Genomic DNA, 20,622 nt, shown 5'->3' on the forward strand with positions numbered 1-20,622 from the left:
GTTTATTTACAACAGTATGGACTCTTGGACTCTTATTCCATGGGTTATAAGCCGTCATCTTGATTATTTGTCTTAGTACTCACATTTTCCCAGACTTGGCCAGTGGGACCCTTTCATGCTGGCTCCTGTGTCCTTTTGACATGTCCCCACCACTCTCTGAATACTTCTTTACTTTTTTTGAAAAGCACACCAAGATATTCTAAGTGCATCTTGTACTTTTTCACCCTCATCCCTAGAATCAGTCATTTTTTCAAGGAGCCTCGTTCCTTTTAGTGGAAAATGGAAAGGCAAAATCGTGACGAACCCAAGATCAAGGCGCTAGGTGTACGGATTAAAATTTCTGAAGGACCTCGTCATGACTGGCTCCTTGTTTCGCAGAAAGGACTCTCACAGACACACTGATTGTTTCCCGAAAATCCTAAATACAGTGGAAAATCCACACGTAATTTCGATGCTTTGGCAGTTGGGAGGCACAGTTCGTGACCTGACACACTTGGACATAAGCTCATGGTGGTGCTAATAAATCTGTAAATGGATTCTTTGTCAGTAAAGAATGAATAAATGGTGCTTACCTCTGTGTGGTCTTTAATTCAATTCAGAATTATTTTAGTTTAGCTATTATTGGACTTGCCGCTGGAAGAGTGAGTACAATTAAGCTTTTGGAATAAGTTGCAGTTTGCAAAACTGAATGCTGTAATTGCAACACTTTATTCTTGTTCATCGGAAAATATAGTTCTTCCATTTCCTTCTCTTTAGTCACTTGTCAGCTTTCAGCAGCTGGAAAAGATTAAGTATGCAAGTCTTTAATTTCTGTTTCTTTTTATAAATTGAGAACTTCCAATGGGAGTATAGTAGCAGTCGTATGTTTTTTTCAAATAAGATTAAGCATGGAAGGTAAAGGGCCCGTGTTATTGACCCTTTTCAACTTATTTAGCATCTAGCAGAGTGTGCTTCTCAGCAGTGCTTGCTGTGCTTTGAGAACGCTGATGTCTCTTCTGCAAGAGGTTGTGCTGTATATGCCTGTATTCTTGGTGGTATACACTGTCCCTATTAATTGGATTTCTGCAGAGTTGAAGGGAAAGGGGTTTTTTTGGAGTTGCACTGGAATTTTTTTTTTTTTTTTTTTTTAACCATGAATGGGCAAGTAGAAAAACAGAAATCAGTTGGTTCCATTTTGACTATGTCTGGCATTGCAAATAAACAACTGCTAGACTTGGATCTAAAGCATTCGGAACACGGTGCTTTGTCTACAGGTCATCCCGGTGAACGGGCAGGCATTTTCCCAAACGGGCTTCAGAAAACAGTATTTCTGAAAGGTGTTTCTGGTGTTTCCAGGCCCAGTCAGTTTGAAAATGGGGTGTGCTAGGGGCTTCTCCTGCAGAATCCTAACACACACGAGTGTATTAAAGATTTTAAGATGCCCTGAGGCGTAGATACACGTTTAATCCTTCTGGTCCAGCATTTCCCGAACTTGCATGAGCAGGGAGCCTTTGTTGGCTGTGTCCTTGTTAACAAGAAAACACTGCTACAGGTTATGTGCTTTTATTCAAGAGATACTGAGCACGGACTCAGCACAGACAGCGCAGAGATGCAATACAGATGAGGCGTGGCTCACACCCTTAAAGGACTTCCATCAATAAAGACAAGAATAGGGGCATGTGATGCGTCCTGTGACTGAGGCGTCCTTTGGGTACAGTAAGTCGCTGACATACTAACGAGTCCTGTTCTGAGAGTGCGTTCGTAAGTCCAATTTGTTCATAAATCCAACAAAGCCTAGGTACCCAGCTAACACAGTTGGCTATATGGTGCTGTACTGTAATAGGTTTATAATACTTTTCACACAAATAACACATAAAAAACAAACACAAAAAATAAAACATTTTTAATCTTACAGGACAGGACCTTGAAAAGTACAGTAGTACCAGCTCCATCACCGCTGCTTTTACACTTGCTTCCGGACATCCTGGGCTTGAAATAAAGATACTGTACTCTATACAGTACCGCACAGTAAGGTACACAAAAGCACAGCCACTTGTAGAGGATGCACGCACGTGACAATGTACGCCAGACACGTGAACTAACTTACATGACTGGACCTGGGAACGCATGTTCGTATCTTTGAAAGTTCGCAACTTGAAGGTTCGTATGTAGCGGACTTACTGTATTTGAGAACACAGAGAGGGGCCTCTGATCTCACAGACCCCAGTCTGCATCTTGAAGGATTGATTTTAAGTGTATGCATTTTTTTAAGTTTTTTTTTTTTTTTTAATAATTTTATTTATTTATTTATTTATGGCTGTGTTGGGTTTTTGTTTCTGTGCGAGGGCTTTCTCCAGTTGCGGCAAGCGGGGGCCACTCTTCATCGCGGTGCGCGGGCCTCTCACTGTCGCGGCCTCTCTTGTTGCGGAGCACAGGCTCCGGACGCGCAGGCTCAGTAATTGTGGCTCACGGGCCCAGTCGGTCCGCGGCATGTGGGATCTTCCCAGACCAGGGCTCGAACCCGTGTCCCCCGCATTGGCAGGCAGATCCTGAACCACTGCGCCACCAGGGAAGCCCTAAGTGTCTGCATTTTTATTCGTTTATTCAAAACTCTTTTTGAGCACCTGTGATGAGCCAGGCACGCTCTAGACCTTGGCGACTGAAACAGCAGCGCACAGACCGAGGAGGGACCTCCTCTCCTGGATGGTATGTCCTCGTGGCAGGAGCCAGGCAGGAAAGAGGATGAATAAGTACGGGTGTGTAACTGATTACGTGGTGGTAAGTGCTCGGGAGAAGAATCCAGCACGGCAGGGACGGGCTGCGTGTGTGTGTGTGTGTGTGTTTACGTCTGTGAGTGTGGGCGGGAGGCGATGGCCGTCAGCTGTAGTTGCTGGAGAAAGCCTCCCTTAGAAGGTGACCCTGGCTCTAGACCTGGATGGCAGCAGTGGCCCAGGCAGGAGGGACAGGAGATTGTGAGCCTGAGCGGGGGCGGGCGTGGCCGGCGCGGCTGAGCCTCAGCAGGGGCCCGTGTGGTCCTCGTGGAGCGTGGGAGGGAGAGGGAAGCAGGGGAGGGGCCCGCGAGGCAGAGGAGCCGGACCACGTAGAACCTTCTGAGCCGTAACCGGCCTTCCGCTTCTTCTGAGCGAGGTGACAGCGCACGGATTCGAACCTGAGGAGGACTAACAGGGTCTGTGAGCAAGTGGGGCGGGTTTCGGCAGTGCGTTCTTCTGGAGCCCAGAAAAGGGGCAGAGCTGAGGTGCACAGGGCCTCCCGTGTCCTGCCGAGAGCCCTAGGGGTGGCGTTAGGCTGCTGGGCGCCATGCAGGATTGGCACAGCAGCAGCACGCTGCACGGATTTGAGGGTGGACGGTCAGTCCGGAGGCAGAAAGACAAAGCTGTGGATGTAATTCGGGCGAGAAACAAGGAGGGCCAGAGCCGAGGGGTTGGGGGCGTAAGGGGCCGAGGTTTGGTGTCAGTGGCCGTGGAGGGAGGGAGCTGTCACGGATGACTGTTCTCGCTTGGGCTTCGTTTGCGGTGGTCGGTGCCTTTCCACGTGGGGATGCACGCTTGAGTTAACGTGAACATGAGTTCCTATGAGACCTTGTACTGGCTTTGAGATTCTTACAGGACATCCATGTGGAGGTGTCTGTGAGGTGGTTAGATACACACGTCTCGCTCAGGAAAGAGTTGACAAGGCAGCAAACAGACATTAACTCTGGACGCCACGTCTAGTTACAGTGTTTAAAAACATATGTAATTTCTGTGAAGACTTTTTATTGAACAGACCCCTCACCAGAGGAGATGTACAGATGGCAAACAAGCACATGAAAAGATGCTTCACGTCATATGTTATCGGGGAAGTGCACATTAAAACGAGATATCACTACATACCTATTAGAGTGGCAAAAACGCAAAACACTGACACCACCAAGTGCTGGTAAGGATGTGGAGCAACCGGAACTCTTGTTCATTGCCGGTGGGAATGCAGAATGGTACAGCCACTTTGAAAGACTGTTTAGCTGTTTCTTAAAGAGCTAAACATACCCGTACCATAGAAACTAGCAGTCATGCTCCTTGGTATTTACCCAAGTGAGTTGAAAACTTAGATCCACACAAAAAGCTGCACCCAAATGCTTATTCATAGTCACCAAACACTGGAAGCAGCCAGGATGTCCTTCAGTAGGTGAACGGATAAATAAAACTGTGTTACATTTAGACAATGGGATGTTATTCAGTGATAAAAAGAAATGAGTTATCAGGCCATGAAAAGGCACAGAGGAACCTTAAGTGCATGTTACTGGGTGATAGAAGCCAATGTGAAAAGGTTCCATACTATATGATTCCAATCATATGACATTCTGGAAAAGGCAAAACTATGGAGACAGTAAAAGCAAGATCAGTGGTTGCCAAGATGGGGTGGGGTGAATAGCTGGAGCACAAAGGATTTTTAGGGCAATGAAACTACTCTGTATGATAACTATAATGGTAGATCCCCGTCATTATATATATGTCAAAGTCCATAGAATGTACTACACCAAGAGTGAACCCTAATGTAGACTGTGGACTTAGGGTGATAATGGCATGTCAGTGTGGGTTCATCAGTTATAATACATGTGCCATGTGGTACAGGATGCTGAAAGCAGGGGAGGCTGTGTGTGTGGGGGGGCAGGTGTTATATGCGAACTCTCTGCTTTCTGCCCAGTTTTTCAGTGAACCTAAAACTGTCTAAAAGATGAAGTCTAGTTAAAAAAAAAAAAAAAAAATAGTGGTATCTCTGTCCGGGGAGAGAAGATGCAGGCGTGCCTTGTACACTCGGTAGGCAGTTATTAAATGTTTGTTGAGTGAATAAAGGAATAGCGTTCGGATTTGGAAATTCATTGTAAGCAGATACTGATTCCTATCTTGCTTGTTAAACTTACAGGAATGTTATTAATTACACTTTAAGAAAAATTGGGAAGTATGTCTAGCACTCACAAGCATGAAGAGGTGATCCACAGAGAAAAATTTAACTCAGAATTCAACATGTCGATTTTTAGGGAGGGCCAGAGTCAGCACTGTATACCTAGATTTTTAAATATGAATTAGAAGAAGTTAATGCCATTGGAAAGTTGTCGGCACCATATAAGATGCCTAACATTTCCGATTGTGAATGAGGTAAAATCCGAAGTTTAGAAAACAACACGATTTATTGAATTACGTTGGGAAGTAAAAGGAAACCATAGGTCCTGAGATGTTTATACATAAAGCATGCAAAATGAGAGAGTAATTTTTTCTAAAGAAGTTTAATGGAAAGCAACTTGTGGGATAGCTCATGTAACAATCAAGTAAAAATTCTATACTATTTGGGGGCATTTTAAAATTGTACAACTTTGGGTCAGTCTCAGATATGTGTGAATATTCCTAATAAATTTTGAAAACTTCTACAGGCCTTTGGCTGTGATACTTTATTTTTGTGATCATTTGCACAAAACCCCACGTGTTGAGATCGGAGTTTGGCTTGGGTGAGAATGTGGGTTCTGACCAGGTGGCCTTCCCCATGTGTTCCTTCTCCAGGCAAACATGCTGAAGACATATTTGGTGAGTTGTTTAATGAGGCCAACAACTTCTACATCCGAGCAAATTCCCTTCAAGACAGAATCGATCGCCTTGCTGTCAAAGTCACCCAGCTGGATTCAACAGTGGAAGAGGGTAGGTAATTGCATGAGAGCTGTGAGCTGGAAATGATGCAGACAGGATGGGAGTGGTTAATCGCAGGGTAATTCCTGCTTCTTCCTTGGGGTCGTATGCTGTTACTTCATCTTGTCTTTTCCTAGAAGAACAGTGAGGGGGAAAAGCCACAACATGGGGTTAATTAGTAATTAGAAGAGTCCTATCTTGTCTGCCTTGTGTGCCACACTCTCTTTTTAAATAAACTACACACGTAGTATTTGTTTTAAAGGACTCTTTGAATGCATTCAGTATTAGAAGTCCTCATGGAGGTTATTGGTAGTTATTGTAAAGATAATTTCTTACCTAAAGATCACAGACTCTGTCCAGCTAAGGGGGAGGGTGGGCCATCACCTGCTGCCCTCCTTACAGCCGATGCTTCTAAGACATCCTGCTGGTCCTGCTGGAAAAACTACCCAGAAATAGCGTTTACTGAAGGCCTCTAGGCTTCAGGGTTTTAAAACAAACTTAATATTGACAGGCGCTGTATAGTTAATTGATGGTCATACCCTGAAATTGGGGTAGTTTCAACAAAATTAATATTCAACAGTTCCTTTAAAAATTTTTACACTTGCTGTCTCTTTTGAACAAAAGACTGAAATTAGACTGGAAAAAAATCTGCCCCCCAAAATCAAGATGTGCCATTTTATATTTACTTTGAAGAAAACGTTCAGATTAAAAGTTATTTTTACCTTTATATAAGGGTACTTAACAATTTCTCTTGTTGCATTAAAACAATCCTAGCATCTGATTTTTCTACTAGGCTTTTAATAGTAGTATTAATAAGAAGTGAAGGTTTTCTTTTTTTTAATATAGTTATTTATGGAATTCATCCCTCATCATTTTAAAAGAAAAATATGTTTTCTCATGTTCACATCTTTTTGAAAGGTCAAAATTAAATTAGCAAACTAAAAATTTAACAGAAATGTAGAACATTGATATTTTAATATCTGTTATGAACATTCTTACTGACTTTTCCAACAATAAGTAGCAAACTGAAGCTGTGCTCTTTTTAATCTGATTTTTAAAATTTATCTCTTATTTTAAAAAATAAAAATTTGAATAGCTACTTGGTCTATTCAGATAAGAAATTGTTAACATTTTAAATCAATCATTCGCTTTTCAAATGGTATCACAAGTGATTTTTTAAAAAATATTTGTCTTTCTTCAGTTTTTTGTTGGTTCTTGCAGTTGTAATACTTGTGATAAACCTTACACTGGAGAAGGTTAGTCTGTAGGTTAAATCTCATGAGATTCTACAGCATGTCTCATATCCTTAAAATTTCTTTCCAATCAAGATTTTACCTTATTACTTTCCTTGCCATTGGATGTAATTGTAGAAAAATCCCTCGACTGAGCTAGGAAATCTGTGCTGTACTTGGGCCTGCCACTGTTCTGCCGGGTGACCTTGGAAAGGTCATTTAACACCCCTGACTGTCAGCTTCATTGGTCCAGTGGGTTAATGCAACAGTTTACCCACCTCAAAAAGTCTGTGTCGAGGTCAGATGAGTTGATACCTGAGATGTAACATGTTGTACAAACTCAAGAAATGAGTATAATTAGCCTGGTTCTCTCATTCCTTAGTGTAGATTTGTATCATGCTGCTTAATTGCTAGGACTACAGGTATGTTGAAAAGCTTTGCCCTCTCTCCTTAATGTTAGTGTCAGAAAAATTTAATGCACTTTTTACATTTGTGTGTTTTTTGCAGAAGTATTTCCCACATGTATTGTAATTAAACTGGTTAACTGAGTGATTTTCCCCCCTAAGATACCCAGGGGTATTGTGTTTACATTCCTATTATACTCATAACTCTATTCCTTTGTGGTTTCTGAGAAATGCTATTTAAGTAAAGAATGATGCTCTAATATTAGGTTCAATGAAATCATTATATCGCTACAAAAGAAAGAAAGACATGACTTACAGAGATAACTGTTGTTTATCAGAGGGAGGGAATGCATGTACTATTTAAGCATGGTTTTAAGTGAACGATAAAAGACATTATTTGGCTATTCTAGGAGATGTTTATGATTGTGAGTCAAATTATACTTGTTTCTAAAATATTTCCATATAACCCGACTTTGGGGACTTTTCTCTAAATAGTGTCACTACAGGATATCAACATGAAAAAAGCTTTCAAAAGTTCCACAGTCCAAGACCAGCAGGTGGTTTCAAAGAACAGCATTCCTAATCCTGTTGCTGACATTTACAACCAGAGTGATAAACCACCTCCTCTGAATATCCTTACGCCATACAGGTATGGCTTTGTGTATCCCCAGAGCCTTTGCAGTGTAAATAAGTTGAGCGAGGCGAGCAGTGCGGTGAAAATATCTTTTCAGACTTTGAGAATGATAATTGCGGTGTTATCCACAATGAAATTAGTTATTTACAGAATTGCTAAAGTTTGAGTATTTCAAAATATAAATAAGTTTACCAAGAGAAGTGGGAGCTCTCATGTTAGCTTTTAAATGCAGATATCTAAAGCAGAAGTGGGCACTTTACGTAATAACCCTGTGTGGTTGTGTTGTTCCTCACGTTCAAAATCAAGTTTAAAGGAACTGCATAATTCAGTTCTAATGCAGCAAAACACCTGTCTCAGCATTTCAGCCCTGCAGACATTTGTTACTGAATTCAGAAAAACATGTTCTGCAGCATTAGAGGTTTCTAAGAATGAATATATAGTCAAGAAATTAACCTTCTGTGTGAAGTGGTAGGACACATTATTAGGACCAAACCTCCAGGAAAAAGAATAGAAAATGTGCAAAAAATGAATATTAAGAAACTAACTAAAAATGCTCTTTAGAACTCCTCTCCTGCCGCCTGCCACGTCAGCGTGTTCTTTCCCGCTTCATGTACTTCTGTTCTTCCCTGTCTTCTCACCCCGCTGTCAAGCCCACTGCTCCAGCTTCTGATGAGCTCAGGCTGGTGGTGGGGTCCCCACGGCCCCCCCCCCAGGATTAGCGCTGCTGGGTAGTACCCCTGCAAAGGCCTTCCTGAAATCACTGCGTCCTTCACATCCATTATTGCCCTCCTGCCCCCGGTGGCCCTTCTCAGGGAGTGCCCAGAGGTTTTTTGGGTCTGAATTACTATCTTTTCGCAGGGTCCAAAAGGAGATGTTTGGAGCTGCCCTTTGTTGCAGCTCTGCTAGTAAAGCAGTAATTCAGACTGCATCCCTTTCTTTCAGCATGGACAGAAAGATTCTCCAAAAAATGGTAATAGAGATTCCATGGAAACCATGATGGGAGAGGACCAGGGTACCACATTTTTATATGAAACAAGCGTACTTTTCTGGAGGTTTTAGCACACTCACTTAAAGATATAGATGAATAGTGGTATTGTAAGCCTAACGTTTTAAACTTGTGACTTTGCTTTTGTTCATTAGGCATTTTTCTGGGGCAGTTTCAGTTTTACTTATTAGCCCAGAGCCATGAGAACTTAGTAAAATTTTCCTAAGAAACCTCACTAAATATTTTGTTCTAAAGGAAAAAAGAAACCCAGAAAACTCAGTGAACCACTTGTATTTGATTATTCAAGATCATGATTAAATATTTGTGGTGATTTAAAATGTTTAATTGCATAAAAAAATGAATCGACCTTTATATATTATATATATTGTGTTTACTCAGTTTTATGGAAAAGAAAAATGTCTTTGACTTTTTAATAGTGTTTAAGAATAGTAGTGCCAGCTCAAATCTACTTTTTATTAATACAGAAATGTTTGGGGTAAGAAAACCCATAAACTTTTGCATTTGGACTTAAATATGACACAGTCACAACACAGTCTTAAATATGAGATGTAAAACGTGACTGAAAAATCAAATGTTTAGTTGCGATAAACATAGGACATTTCTGCTTATATTCTGATGTCAAGGTTAACATTTGCTTAAATTATTAAACATATTTATTCCATTAAGTATTAGCTCCTCATCAAAGTATTAGCTCCATTTTTGAAAAAAAGAAGGGGCATTTTATGCATCTTAAAATTGCAGCAAGTTCCTGCTCAGTTTTTCTGTCTTCAACTATACTGAAGGCCTAGTATCTTAGGGAAATAATTTATATTTTTCACAATAATGTTATTAATAAAATCTCAATAGTGCAGGTTGCTTCTCACTTAGGAAATTTGGAAAAGAAAGGATTTTAAGTAATTAAAGTTTAAAGTACAGAGTGAATTGTGTTGATTTGTTAGCGACTTTAAGACAGAGCTACCAGATGACCCTCGTGAAAGCCTGGGTCTCTTTATTTGATGCTGAGCTTACGGAACATGGCATAGCAGGAACTTCAAGACCAGGTTCCGTTGAGTAATTCATGTCTCTTTCTTTGACTGTGTGGCCACAAACTCTTTTCTATACTCATTTCTCTGATTTTTTTTCTTTCTCTGTATGCCTTAAATGACTAATACAAATGCTAATTTTTTAAATAAATTTACTTATTTTTATTTATTTTTGGCTGCATTGGGTCTTTGTTGTGGCGAGCAGGGGCTGCTCTTCATTGCGGTGCGCGGGCTTCTCGTTGCGGTGGCTTCTCTTGTTGCGGAGCACAGGCTCTAGGCACGCGGGCTTCAGTAGTTGCAGCACGCGGGCTCAGTGGTTGTGGCTTGCGGGCTCTAGAGCGCAGGCTCAGTGGTTGTGGCGCACGGGCTCAGTTGCTCCGCGGCATGTGGGATCCTCCCAGACCAGGGATCAAACCTGTGTCCCTGCATTGGCAGGCGGATTCCCAACCACTGTGCCACCAGGGGAGTCCCTGACATGCTAATTTTAAATGTAACTGTTTTGCCTCCTCTTGAAGGTAATATACAGGCCAGATACTTTGTAAAAGCATTAGTAGAATAAATAGAGTGTTCACTTCTTATCATGATTATTTTGAGCTTTGTTATCTATTGATTTATATTACAACTTTGGATTCATATTGGCTGCATTTTTATTGGCTTTATGATAAATGAATAACATATAAAGACTTGGGGCTTCCGTGGTGGCACAGTGGTTAAGAATCCACCTGCCAATGCAGGGGACACGGGTTCGAGCCCTGGTCCGGGAAGATCCCACATGCTGTGGAGCAACTGAGTCTGCGTGCCACAACTACTGAAGCCCGTGTGCCTAGAGCCGGTGCTCTGCAACAAAGAGAAGCTACCTCAGTGAGAAGCCCGTGTACAGCAAGGAAGACCCAATGCAGCCCAAATAAATAAGTAAAATAAATAAATTAAAAAAGAAAAAAAGACTTGAAGTATTCTTTAGAATATAGTAATTGTAGCAGTTCTTGAGAATGAAATGGCTACAAGTGAATTTTCTTTGCGGGGTTACTTCCATTTAAAAAAATATCTAGGTCATCACTTTTTATCCTAGTTACATTTATACACCATGAACCTTTTGCTTCTTTCCTAATTGAATTATAGACATTGGGCAAACCTGATTAAGAAAAAAGGACAGAGTACTTGCTAATTTTTATCCTAATAACATTGTCGCTCCAGAGTAGAAGTGAATGTATATATATACTAAGAATCCATCCATCTCTGTGTGTAGCCCCCATTGGAATAAACAAAACATACCTTGAAATAACTGTGGAACTAAATATTGCTGTTTATGAGCCATATTGTGATTTGGGGCAACACTTTGCTATACTGAAATCTAAATTTGCAAGAGTAGTTTTTACTTCATTATTCTAGAAAAAAGTGCTGTTCTTGCATGTTCACACATTTTTCCAAATAAGGAAAATTGGGAGACTTAACAGTGTGTAAGGACAGTTCAAATTCCTCACGTAGATGTTATCATCTCATGAGTTAGAATTAACATTAATGTTTACCCCATATGAAACTATCTAACGACCTTTTCTCCCCCCCGACTTGTAATATGTTCGTTTATAGAGATGATAAAAAGGATGGCCTGAAGTTCTATACTGATCCTTCCTATTTCTTTGACCTCTGGAAAGAAAAAATGCTACAGGACACAGAAGACAAAAGGAAAGAGAAAAGACGTCAAAAGGTAAATAATGCTAGTATGGGAAACGTGCATATAAATGTGTAAATGGGATTCTCCCTTAGAAATTAGAAGTTTAAAATCAGTAAATTCTTTAAATGGTTGAGATGTTGAATTTCGTGCTGAAGTTTTTTCAGAGGTTGCATTTGTCACATGAAGATACCATTCAGTCTAACACAGTAATACTGTTTTCAATAAATACTGTTGATTTGTTCTCTAATACTTGCTTTGCTTTAATAAATACAGTGGCTGATATTTCAGTTTTGTTCATAACTGTGGTTTATAACTTTTGCTCTTCAAATTTCGTAAAGCAGCCAACATTCCATATCAGTTAGAATTTTCTGCTTTGGTCTTTTTAACGTTATTAATTGTTGGGTTGTCACCTAACTGTAATTAAGACCGTGGTGAGAGGTTCATATTGGATTGAAAAGCGTGTGTGATCTGTCATTTGGAGGAGGGTAGTATTTACTAAAAATGTGATTCCCTTTGGTGGGGTGGTCGTAGGCAGGAGAATTGCAAGTTGGAAGGTTGAGAGACATCTGTACTGCAAACGCTCTTGGGAGGACAAACCCACTCTCAGATTAAGGAACTTCTGTGTTGAAAATTATCCCTTTGGGGCCCAGAAATTAGACTTAAACCATTGAAAATCAGAGTTGACTCTCCAAAGGCAGATATTTGCCAAGCCTTTTTTTTTTTAAGGAATTCCTTTATTTTTATTATTATTAATTAATTAATTTATTTTATTTTTGGCTGTGTTGGGTCTTCGTTTCTGTGCAAGGGCTTTCTCTAGTTGCGGCAAGCGGGGGCCACTCTTCATCGCGGTGCGCGGGCCTCTCACTGTCGCGGCCTCTCTTGCTGCGGAGCACAGGCTCCAGACGCACAGGCTCAGTAGTTGTGGCTCACGGGCCCAGTTGCTCCGCGGCATGTGGGATCCTCCCAGACCAGGGCCCAAACCCGTGTCCCCTGCATTGGCAGGCAGATTCTCAACCACTGCGCCACCAGGGAAGCCCCTGCCAAGCCTTTTATATGTGAGCTGTGTTTTAAAAAATGACCACCTGCTTTGTTTGACAAATATTAGGGTGTGTGAATTAAGAGCTTAGCATTTTGTGGGCTGGCTGCCTGAAGGTTCTGAGACATCTAGTAGGTGTATTGGCCCAGTAGGAGTGACAGTTCGAGATGGAAGAGAACTTGAGATTTGAAAACAGGATTTAGGAAAGGGAACATGGAAATAGGTTGCAGACTGCAAGTGTGAGAGGTTACCACGAATTCTGGGAGAGAATTCCACAGACTTGGTTATCTGTGTGCTCTTCTCGTGCTGATGGGTTGGGGAGATTTAATGGGAAATCTTCGAAGAGTTGCTGGGTATTCAAGTGGAGAAATATTCAAGCAAAGAAGCTGCAAAGTGTTCAGGTGAAGAAAAGGAAGATACTAATCTCTCCAAAGGAAAAGGAACAGAGATTTAAAGGCCTGTTGGTTTGAATCCCCGAACTTTTCTTTGGTAACAGGGCAAACCCCCAAGTACTTTTAAGAGCACTCTCCTTTAAAAATCGCCTGCTTTAAAATGGCCTCCTAGGATTTCCTAGAAGCATCAGTGATACTTTTGACAAAAATATTTAACTTTTTTGCCACTGTTCTTTAATCTCCTATGTGTGGTTACTGTGTCTTCAGAATTATTTGTCATTTCCTTGGCAGTTTTGTCTCATTCCGTATTCCTCAAAGACATAAAATTCTGATGAGAATTTCTTATTCATTCGTTTAGGTAATGGTTCTTTTTTGAATGGTTTGTAAATGCTGTGATGCAAAAGAAAGGATTATCACCTTCATGGAGATGACAAAATAGCGGGGGAAACAACCATTAGATAATCATGCCGTCCTTTGGAACTCATAAAGAGGGATAGAAATTTGAAAATTTTAATACAAATCTGCTTTATATAGGAACAGAAAATGAGGCAAGATATCCTCAATTTCCCAGGATTTTAGAAACCCAAAAGTCACTTTCACTTTGGAACAGACAATTCTATCTGAAGGAAGAATTAGTTTAGAAAATTTGGGGATAAGACATCCATTGTTTCTGAACATTAAATTTCCTTAGTTTGGTGGTCGAAAAACATTTTCTTAAAGTTATGCAAATAATTATGTCGTTGTGAGGCCGTAGTTACAGTGCTGGGAGGGAGAAGCCTTGGGGGAGGCGGCAGCGGCAGGTGGGGCGGCAGTACAGAAGGTGAGGTGCTGAGCTGAGGAAGGCCTCTCGGTGTTGCTCGCTGAGATGCGAGGACAGATAGCAGAAGTTAGCTGAACAGAGTGAGTGTGTGTGCGACTGTGTGTGCACGTACGTGAGAGGGCATGCCGGAGGCGTGCTGGGCAGGCGGGGGGGCTCTCCGGTATTGATAGGAGCAGCTAAGATCATCCTGGGGCAGCAAACAGCTTGCAGTAGTCTCAGGATTTTAACGTAGGCAGTGTAGTTGAGATACAGATGCATCATGGTTAACGTTTTATTATAGCTGGGGTGTGTGTGTGTGTGTGTGTGTGTGTGTGTCGGGTGCGTGTTGACGGGTAGATTGGAGGCTAAACCATTGTAAAGAAAGTGGCAGATATAACACTTATCCCTAAATATGTCAGCATACATCTCTTAAAAGTAAGGGTGATAGTTATTAATTAGTGTAATACAGTGACGCTCGAGTGAGATGCATATTGGAATCCATTGAGGCCTCCCTTCTTTTTTCTCTCTTGGTTTTAAAAGTATCCAGACAACACGTGCCAGTGGTAAAATGCCCCACCTACCCTGAAGTAAACACATTCGTTTAGAAAATTTGGGGGTGAGTTTCTCCCTTGCCCAGGCATAACCACCCTCTGGTAACAGATGTGCATACTTTTCGACCTTGTAGGGCATTCATAAATACATGTGTACACATTTCACAGAGTATTTTTTATTCCTAGAATTGACCTGTATACACACACACACAGACATATACATACAGTGACGTAATAAAGATGTACTTCATTCTTTTTAATTGTTGTGTCATATTCCAAAGTGTGGATGCTTCATAAACTATTTCCCCATTACCGAATTAATGAATATTTAGGTTGCTTCTAAATTGTTGCTGTTACAGCACCGTAGAGGGTACCTGTACTCATGCGCACATATTTCGTCAGAGTAAATTCCCAGAAGTGCAGTGTGAACTTGAAAATTTGAAAGATACCATCCTGTTGCTCCTGACCCTTTAAGGACTGAACCAGTTTATACTCCTAACAGGCCTCCTCCAGTCCTGAAGATGATTATTATTATTTGGCATTTTCTTCATTTATTTAAAAATTAAAACTTTTTTTTTTTTTACAGTTTTTAAAGGTTATTTTCCATTTACAGTTATTACAAAATATTGGCTCTATTCCCCATGTTGTACACTACATCCTTGAGCCTGCCCTACACCCACTAGTTTGCACCTCCCCCTCCCCCATCCCTACGTGCCCCCCACCACTGGTAACCACTAGTTTGTTCTCTGTATCTGTGAGTCTGCTCCTTTTTTGTTATATTCATTAGTTTGTTGTAGTTTTTAGATTCCACATATGAGTGTGTCATACAGTACTTGTCTTTCTCCGTCTGACTTACTTCACTGAGCGTGATGCCCTCCAAGTCCATCCACGTTGCTGCAAACGGCATTATTTTGTTCTTTTTTATGGCTGAGTAGTATTCCATTGTCTATATGTACCGCATCTTCTTTATCCATTCATCTGTTGATGAACTATTATTATTTTTTGATGAGCTTCCCCACCCCCCAAAAAAATCTAGTACGAATTACACATCTTTCCGTGTCTTTATTAACACTTGGCATGTGTTCTGTGAATTTCACGTTCACATCGTCTGCCAGCCCAGCGCTTGAGCCTCCTGGATACCTGGGCTGACAGTTCCCCGTATCCCCCACGGGCCTCCTCTCATCCTGGACACCTGAGCAGCTTTCTGTCCGGCGTCCCTGCCTTTCCCCGTGGACTCTGTCCCCGGCACAGGGGCTCCTCTCCCCGTGCTCCTCCACGTGCCAGCCCCTCCCCTCTCAGTGTTCATGGTTTCCCGTTGCTCTTGGATAAAGAACAACATTTCTACACAGCCTTCAAGGTCTTACCCACTGTTCGCCCAAATGCACACTCACCTTCTGTCGCTTCTCCTGACGAGATGCTGTCCCATTGCCTCTTGCGTGCGTCTGGCCCCCTCCTCTGCAGGACTCAGGCCTCCTCACCCTGCAGAGCTTGTCCCAGCCTCTCGGGCACACTCCCTGACTTCCAGACCGGACAGCATTCTCTGTGTAATACATTCATGTTGTTGCACATTTCATAATTGCACATTTACATGTGTGACTTTGTGGGCTTCCCCCCTGGACCGCAAGCTCCATGAGGGCAGATCCTTGTCTTTTTTTTTGTTTGCCGTTTGTATCGTCTGGGCCTGGCAGGTGCTGGGACGTAGTGAGCACCGTCGCTCACCTGGATTTGATCATTCAGTCCGCGCTTACTGAACGTGGACCCTCTAGAGCCATGTGTGGAGGTGCCGTGAGGGGAGCGTAGGACTTAAAGGCGCATAGCTCACCTCCCTAAAGATCAGCAGATCTCACGGGGGAAGCAGGAAGGACATAAACACACGTAGAAGTAACTGTCCTCACCTTTAAAGAAGCACCTGCGTAGGACCCAAGTTATTTATTGAAGACATTTTTTCTGGCAAAGTAGGGCTGGAGCAGGAATGATTCTTTGTACGGGAGGGAAGGTAAGTTCTTATCTTGTTTTTGTTTTTGTTAAGCTAGTTGCAGGGTTCGCTTAAATATTCTGGAATAACCTTTTCAAACTGAAATGGAGCATTTAAAATTATGTTTTGAAAGATGATTGCACGTTAACAAGTCAGAATGGTGTAGGGGTGGGAAACGATTTCTCTGTCTGGTGCGGGCAGGTATTTCATGTGTATAATAGAGATCTAAAAGGTGTCGTACATTGAAAACAAGCTAAATCCTAGTGAAGTGAGAATTCTTGACCAAAAATGACGGTAAGCGACTCTTGAAGTTGCAGCACAATAACTTTTATGTGTCGATGTTAAATCGTTAGGTATCTGTTATTTTGGTTGGGTCTGAGTTGGGTAAGCGTGTTAGAACGTTCTTGACCCGGGAGTGATGGAAGCGGGCCTGCCTTGTCTGCACCCCAGGCTCGTGGCTGCCGGGGCAACTGCACTAACCTACTCTTTTCCTTCCCTCTGTCTCGTCATGCTTGCCTTCCTTCCTGGACGTCAGGAGCAAAAGCGTATAGATGGCACAACCCGAGAGGTGAAAAAGGTTAGAAAAGCCAGAAACAGGCGCCAGGAGTGGAATATGATGGCGTATGACAAAGAGCTTAGACCCGACACCAGGTTGTCGCAGAGCGTACACCACGGAGCGTCTTCCGAGGGATCCCTGTCCCCAGACACTAGGTGTGTGTGCGTGTGCGTGTTTGTGTGCATGTGTGTGTGCAAGCAGGGCTTGGCTTCCCTGTAAATGGAAATGCACGGTAGCATTGTGTTTCCGTGGCCCACAGTGTGTTTCCGTACTTCCCTTAAAAATGAACGGTATATATGTTTTGACTTCGAAATAATAGTTTAAAGCAGTTTTCTATGACGTTGGGTTGCTTTGTGTGATTTTCTGTCTCTCTGACTTAACTTGATCATTCCATTAACCTAGATGTACTGTTTTAACATTGATTCTGAATTTGGGCATAGTAACTGCCTATGACTGACATTTTAATTTTAATAATCATTTAGTTCTCTCTCTGCCTCTTTTGCTTAGAATGTTGCCTTTCCTTTGCCACTTGGTATATGAAACGATTGGTAGGTGGTAGCTGATGTGATCAAGGAATAACTTGTTCTTTTTGATAACCTTTTCTAAAAGTGATGAACAAAGATTTTTTTTCTTCAGTTCGCTAATCTTATGTATTCTAATTGCAGGAGGAGAATTCTGTTGAAGTTTATTTTAAAAATCTGTTGGCAATTAAGTAAAAATCTCTCTTGCAGATGTGAAAGATGTGGTCAGTAAGCAGCATTTATCCCAAAAGGGCTTCACTGAACGAGAAGAACTGACCAGTCAATTGTAACTTACGGTTAATTTCCTATTTCTGCTTCTGTAAAGTTGGAGTCTTCCATCAGTGTTTAAAAATGTGAATAGAGAATTCTTACGTGATTCAAGGAGGTTTCACAAACAGCAACAACCTGGACCTTGCGTTAGATCTGGGTTTTTTTGTGGGTTTTTTTATGTTTATCTTTATTAACCTCAGTGTTTAGCACAGACTGACAGACGGAAGATGCTTTTAATATTTGGTGATTACAGCCCCCATAAATACTCCTACCCCACAAGGGCTGTCAGTCATTGTCTATGAGGCAGGTCTAGGCCATTTTTCTGTACAACCTGTGATCGGTTAGCTATTAGAGAATTATTGGAGCTTTAACTGAGCTCTGGCCTCAAGTTTTAATCTTTATGTCAGTTTATTTCTGTGGAAAGTAAGAATGACGATACACTTCGGCTCATAGTTCTTTGGGTGGGGAGAAGTGCTTTAACTTGATAGCTCCCAGGAGGTCCATTTGGTTTTTGTTTTTTTCCAGCTAACTTAGCTGTGACTGTTTACTCATGCAAAACATATACTTTGTAATTCTCCATATATTCTCTTTCATTTCAGTAGGTAGATGGAAAATGACTTTTTTTAATCCCTCAGTTGAATAATTGATATTTATTCTAGAATCTGAGATTAGATTGTGCCATACTGGGTGTACAATTGATGGATGATATCCCTTAAATTATTTTGGAAATTTTTATTTTTTATTTGACTAAAGTGTATCACTATTTTTCTTATTATAAAATAAGATAAACTTTTTATACTTGGAAATTATAGAAAAAATTAAAGTATTCATAATCCTGTTATCCAGAGAAACCACTTTTTTTGCATTTTAGTGTATTTCTTTCTTTGGTCTTTTTTCTGTAAATGTGTATATTTTTCTTTTACAAAAGTGAAATCCTGCTCTGTGTTTTCTATCTTTTGATTTTTTTTACTTCTTGTATTCATGTTTTAAGTATTACTTAGAAACATGGTTTTTAACGGATGTATTCAGGATAACTGAGGGAAATTTGAGTATCAAGTATCATGGTATGTGTATAAGTTGTTCATATAACTTATATATTTTAAGCTGATCACATAAACTAATGATAAGTTTTTACTCTCTTTGTAGATGGTCAGGAATGATTTGATTCTAAGCGTACATTTAGGATGAGACTTGATGCAGTGCCTGCCCACTGCTCTCCCCAGCGATCCGGAAGCAGGATGCCTCCTTGCCCACTGTCCTCCCCCCTTTCCTCCTCCTGTCCTGGGTGTTGCAGACGCCTGACTCTGCCCACCCTCCCACCCACAGAGCCCTGAGGGATTCGTTTGATTCTCCCACTGGGTCTCCACTGCTTACACCTACTTCTTCCCATTGCCATCTTGTCTTCACTCCTCCAAGTTCTCTTTCCCGTAACAGATAATTCCTGATGCTCATGCAGCTTCAGGACCATCCGCTCGTGCCCACACTAGTGCCGTGTCTTCTGTGGCTGATTTCTGCCTTCCTGTGGGGTTCCTTGTCTCTCAGAGGTCACCCACCTCCTCACCTCTCCTCCAGCCCACCAGTGTCCCCTGTACTTGGGCAGTGACCTCTCGAGTGACCGGTCCCGTCTCCCACCCACCCTTCATCAGAGCCCTGCCCTCCCCGCTCTCCTGCTGTAATTCTTGATGTCGGACATTCACTGCCCGTTCCTTTCCTCCATCCGATTATGCCCTTTGTATTGCCTCCTTTCGGCCCTTTATCACCAAGCTACTTGACAGGACAGCTTTCCAAATTGTGCCAGAATGTTCCCAGTTCCTGGCTTCTAATCCCATCAGAAGCACTCCATGTTTTGTAGATAAGTCTGTTTCCATTAGAAAGTTATGCCCAGTCTATGACGTAGCCCCCCCGACAGAGCCAAGCACCCATCATCAAGGACTCCAGAGTTTTAGGTATTTACGTTTTTAAAATAAGATAAATCTAAATACAGGTCAGAGTCTTCCCCCGTTAAAAATATTTTTAACTCTCTGACCAGCAGTTGCCATAGTTCAAAAGACAGTCATACGCGCACCGTAATCTAGAATTTATAGTGCACTTAGGGGAGAAGAAAGTGAGTTACGAGTTGTTATTATATTGCAATTAGGGAAGGAAAAAGAAAAAAGCCAGCCATCTTTTGCCATTTAAAGATCTTTTCTGTGTGGTGTGATACTCCAGGGACACTACTGTCTGAATTCCAAAGACCCAATGTGTGTTTGCCTCTTTCCTTCAGAGAGAGAGACACAAGCTGAATCCTAACAGAAACCAGCAAATAAGTGTGAGAAAAGTAAGAACGAGAAGAGAAGAGTGGGAGAGAAGGAAGATGGGCATTGAGTTTATGAGTGACGCCAGGAAACTGCAGCAGGCAGGGAGCTCGGGAGACGACAGGACGCCCAGAGGGTTTGTCGCTCCGCTTGTTCTCAGATCGCAGCCTCAGCAGCCCCCTGCTTCGGCGTCACGAGAGGATGTGCCCCCTGTACTGACCACGCGTCCCGTAACCCGGGTGACTAACACCCTGTGACGTTGCCGAGCCCTCCCCTCCCCCAGCGGCCGGGTACCAGCATCCTTCCGAACCCTGCTGACTAAAACGGGACGTGCATTCCTTTCAGAGTTTCCCTCCCACCCGTGCGTTCAGAGACAGCGAGAGGGCCTCAGCGCATGGCACCGCACTCCTCCTCTCTTTTTTGGCTAAACATGTTTCTTCTGTTTAAGAGAACTGCGACTCACCGTATTGCATCCTTGATTTCTTTTTCTGTTCTTACTGTTAATATGTATCCGGTTCGTCTGCCATTTGATAAGGTCTCGTCATATGCTGTCAGCTTCATTGCACTGAAATCTTAGGTCTCCGATGCCATTTTCACGTTAAGC

At 42.0% G+C, this 20,622-nt stretch overlaps 1 protein-coding gene across 3 annotated transcripts in view; it reads left to right on the top strand.

Annotated features, from left to right (window-relative positions):
* The window catches only part of WASF3 (WASP family member 3), a 97,852-nt gene that overhangs the window by 69,432 nt on the left and 7,798 nt on the right, over positions 1–20,622 (top strand). Inside the window, exons 4-7 of one of the 3 annotated variants that reach the window (XM_082365087.1) lie at positions 5,532–5,666; positions 7,786–7,939; positions 11,540–11,657; positions 16,913–17,088. In XM_082365087.1, coding sequence (XP_082221213.1) covers positions 5,532–5,666; positions 7,786–7,939; positions 11,540–11,657; positions 16,913–17,088 — 583 coding nt within the window. Of the gene's footprint in view, positions 1–5,531; positions 5,667–7,785; positions 7,940–11,539; positions 11,658–16,912; positions 17,089–19,987; positions 20,155–20,622 lie in introns of all 3 variants that reach the window. The other 2 variants (XM_082365088.1, XM_082365089.1) reach the window with 2 other exon arrangements.

This window comes from Balaenoptera borealis, assembly GCF_965194805.1.
Source record: "Balaenoptera borealis genome assembly, chromosome: 18".
In the NCBI taxonomy this organism is placed as follows: Eukaryota; Metazoa; Chordata; class Mammalia; order Artiodactyla; family Balaenopteridae; genus Balaenoptera; species Balaenoptera borealis.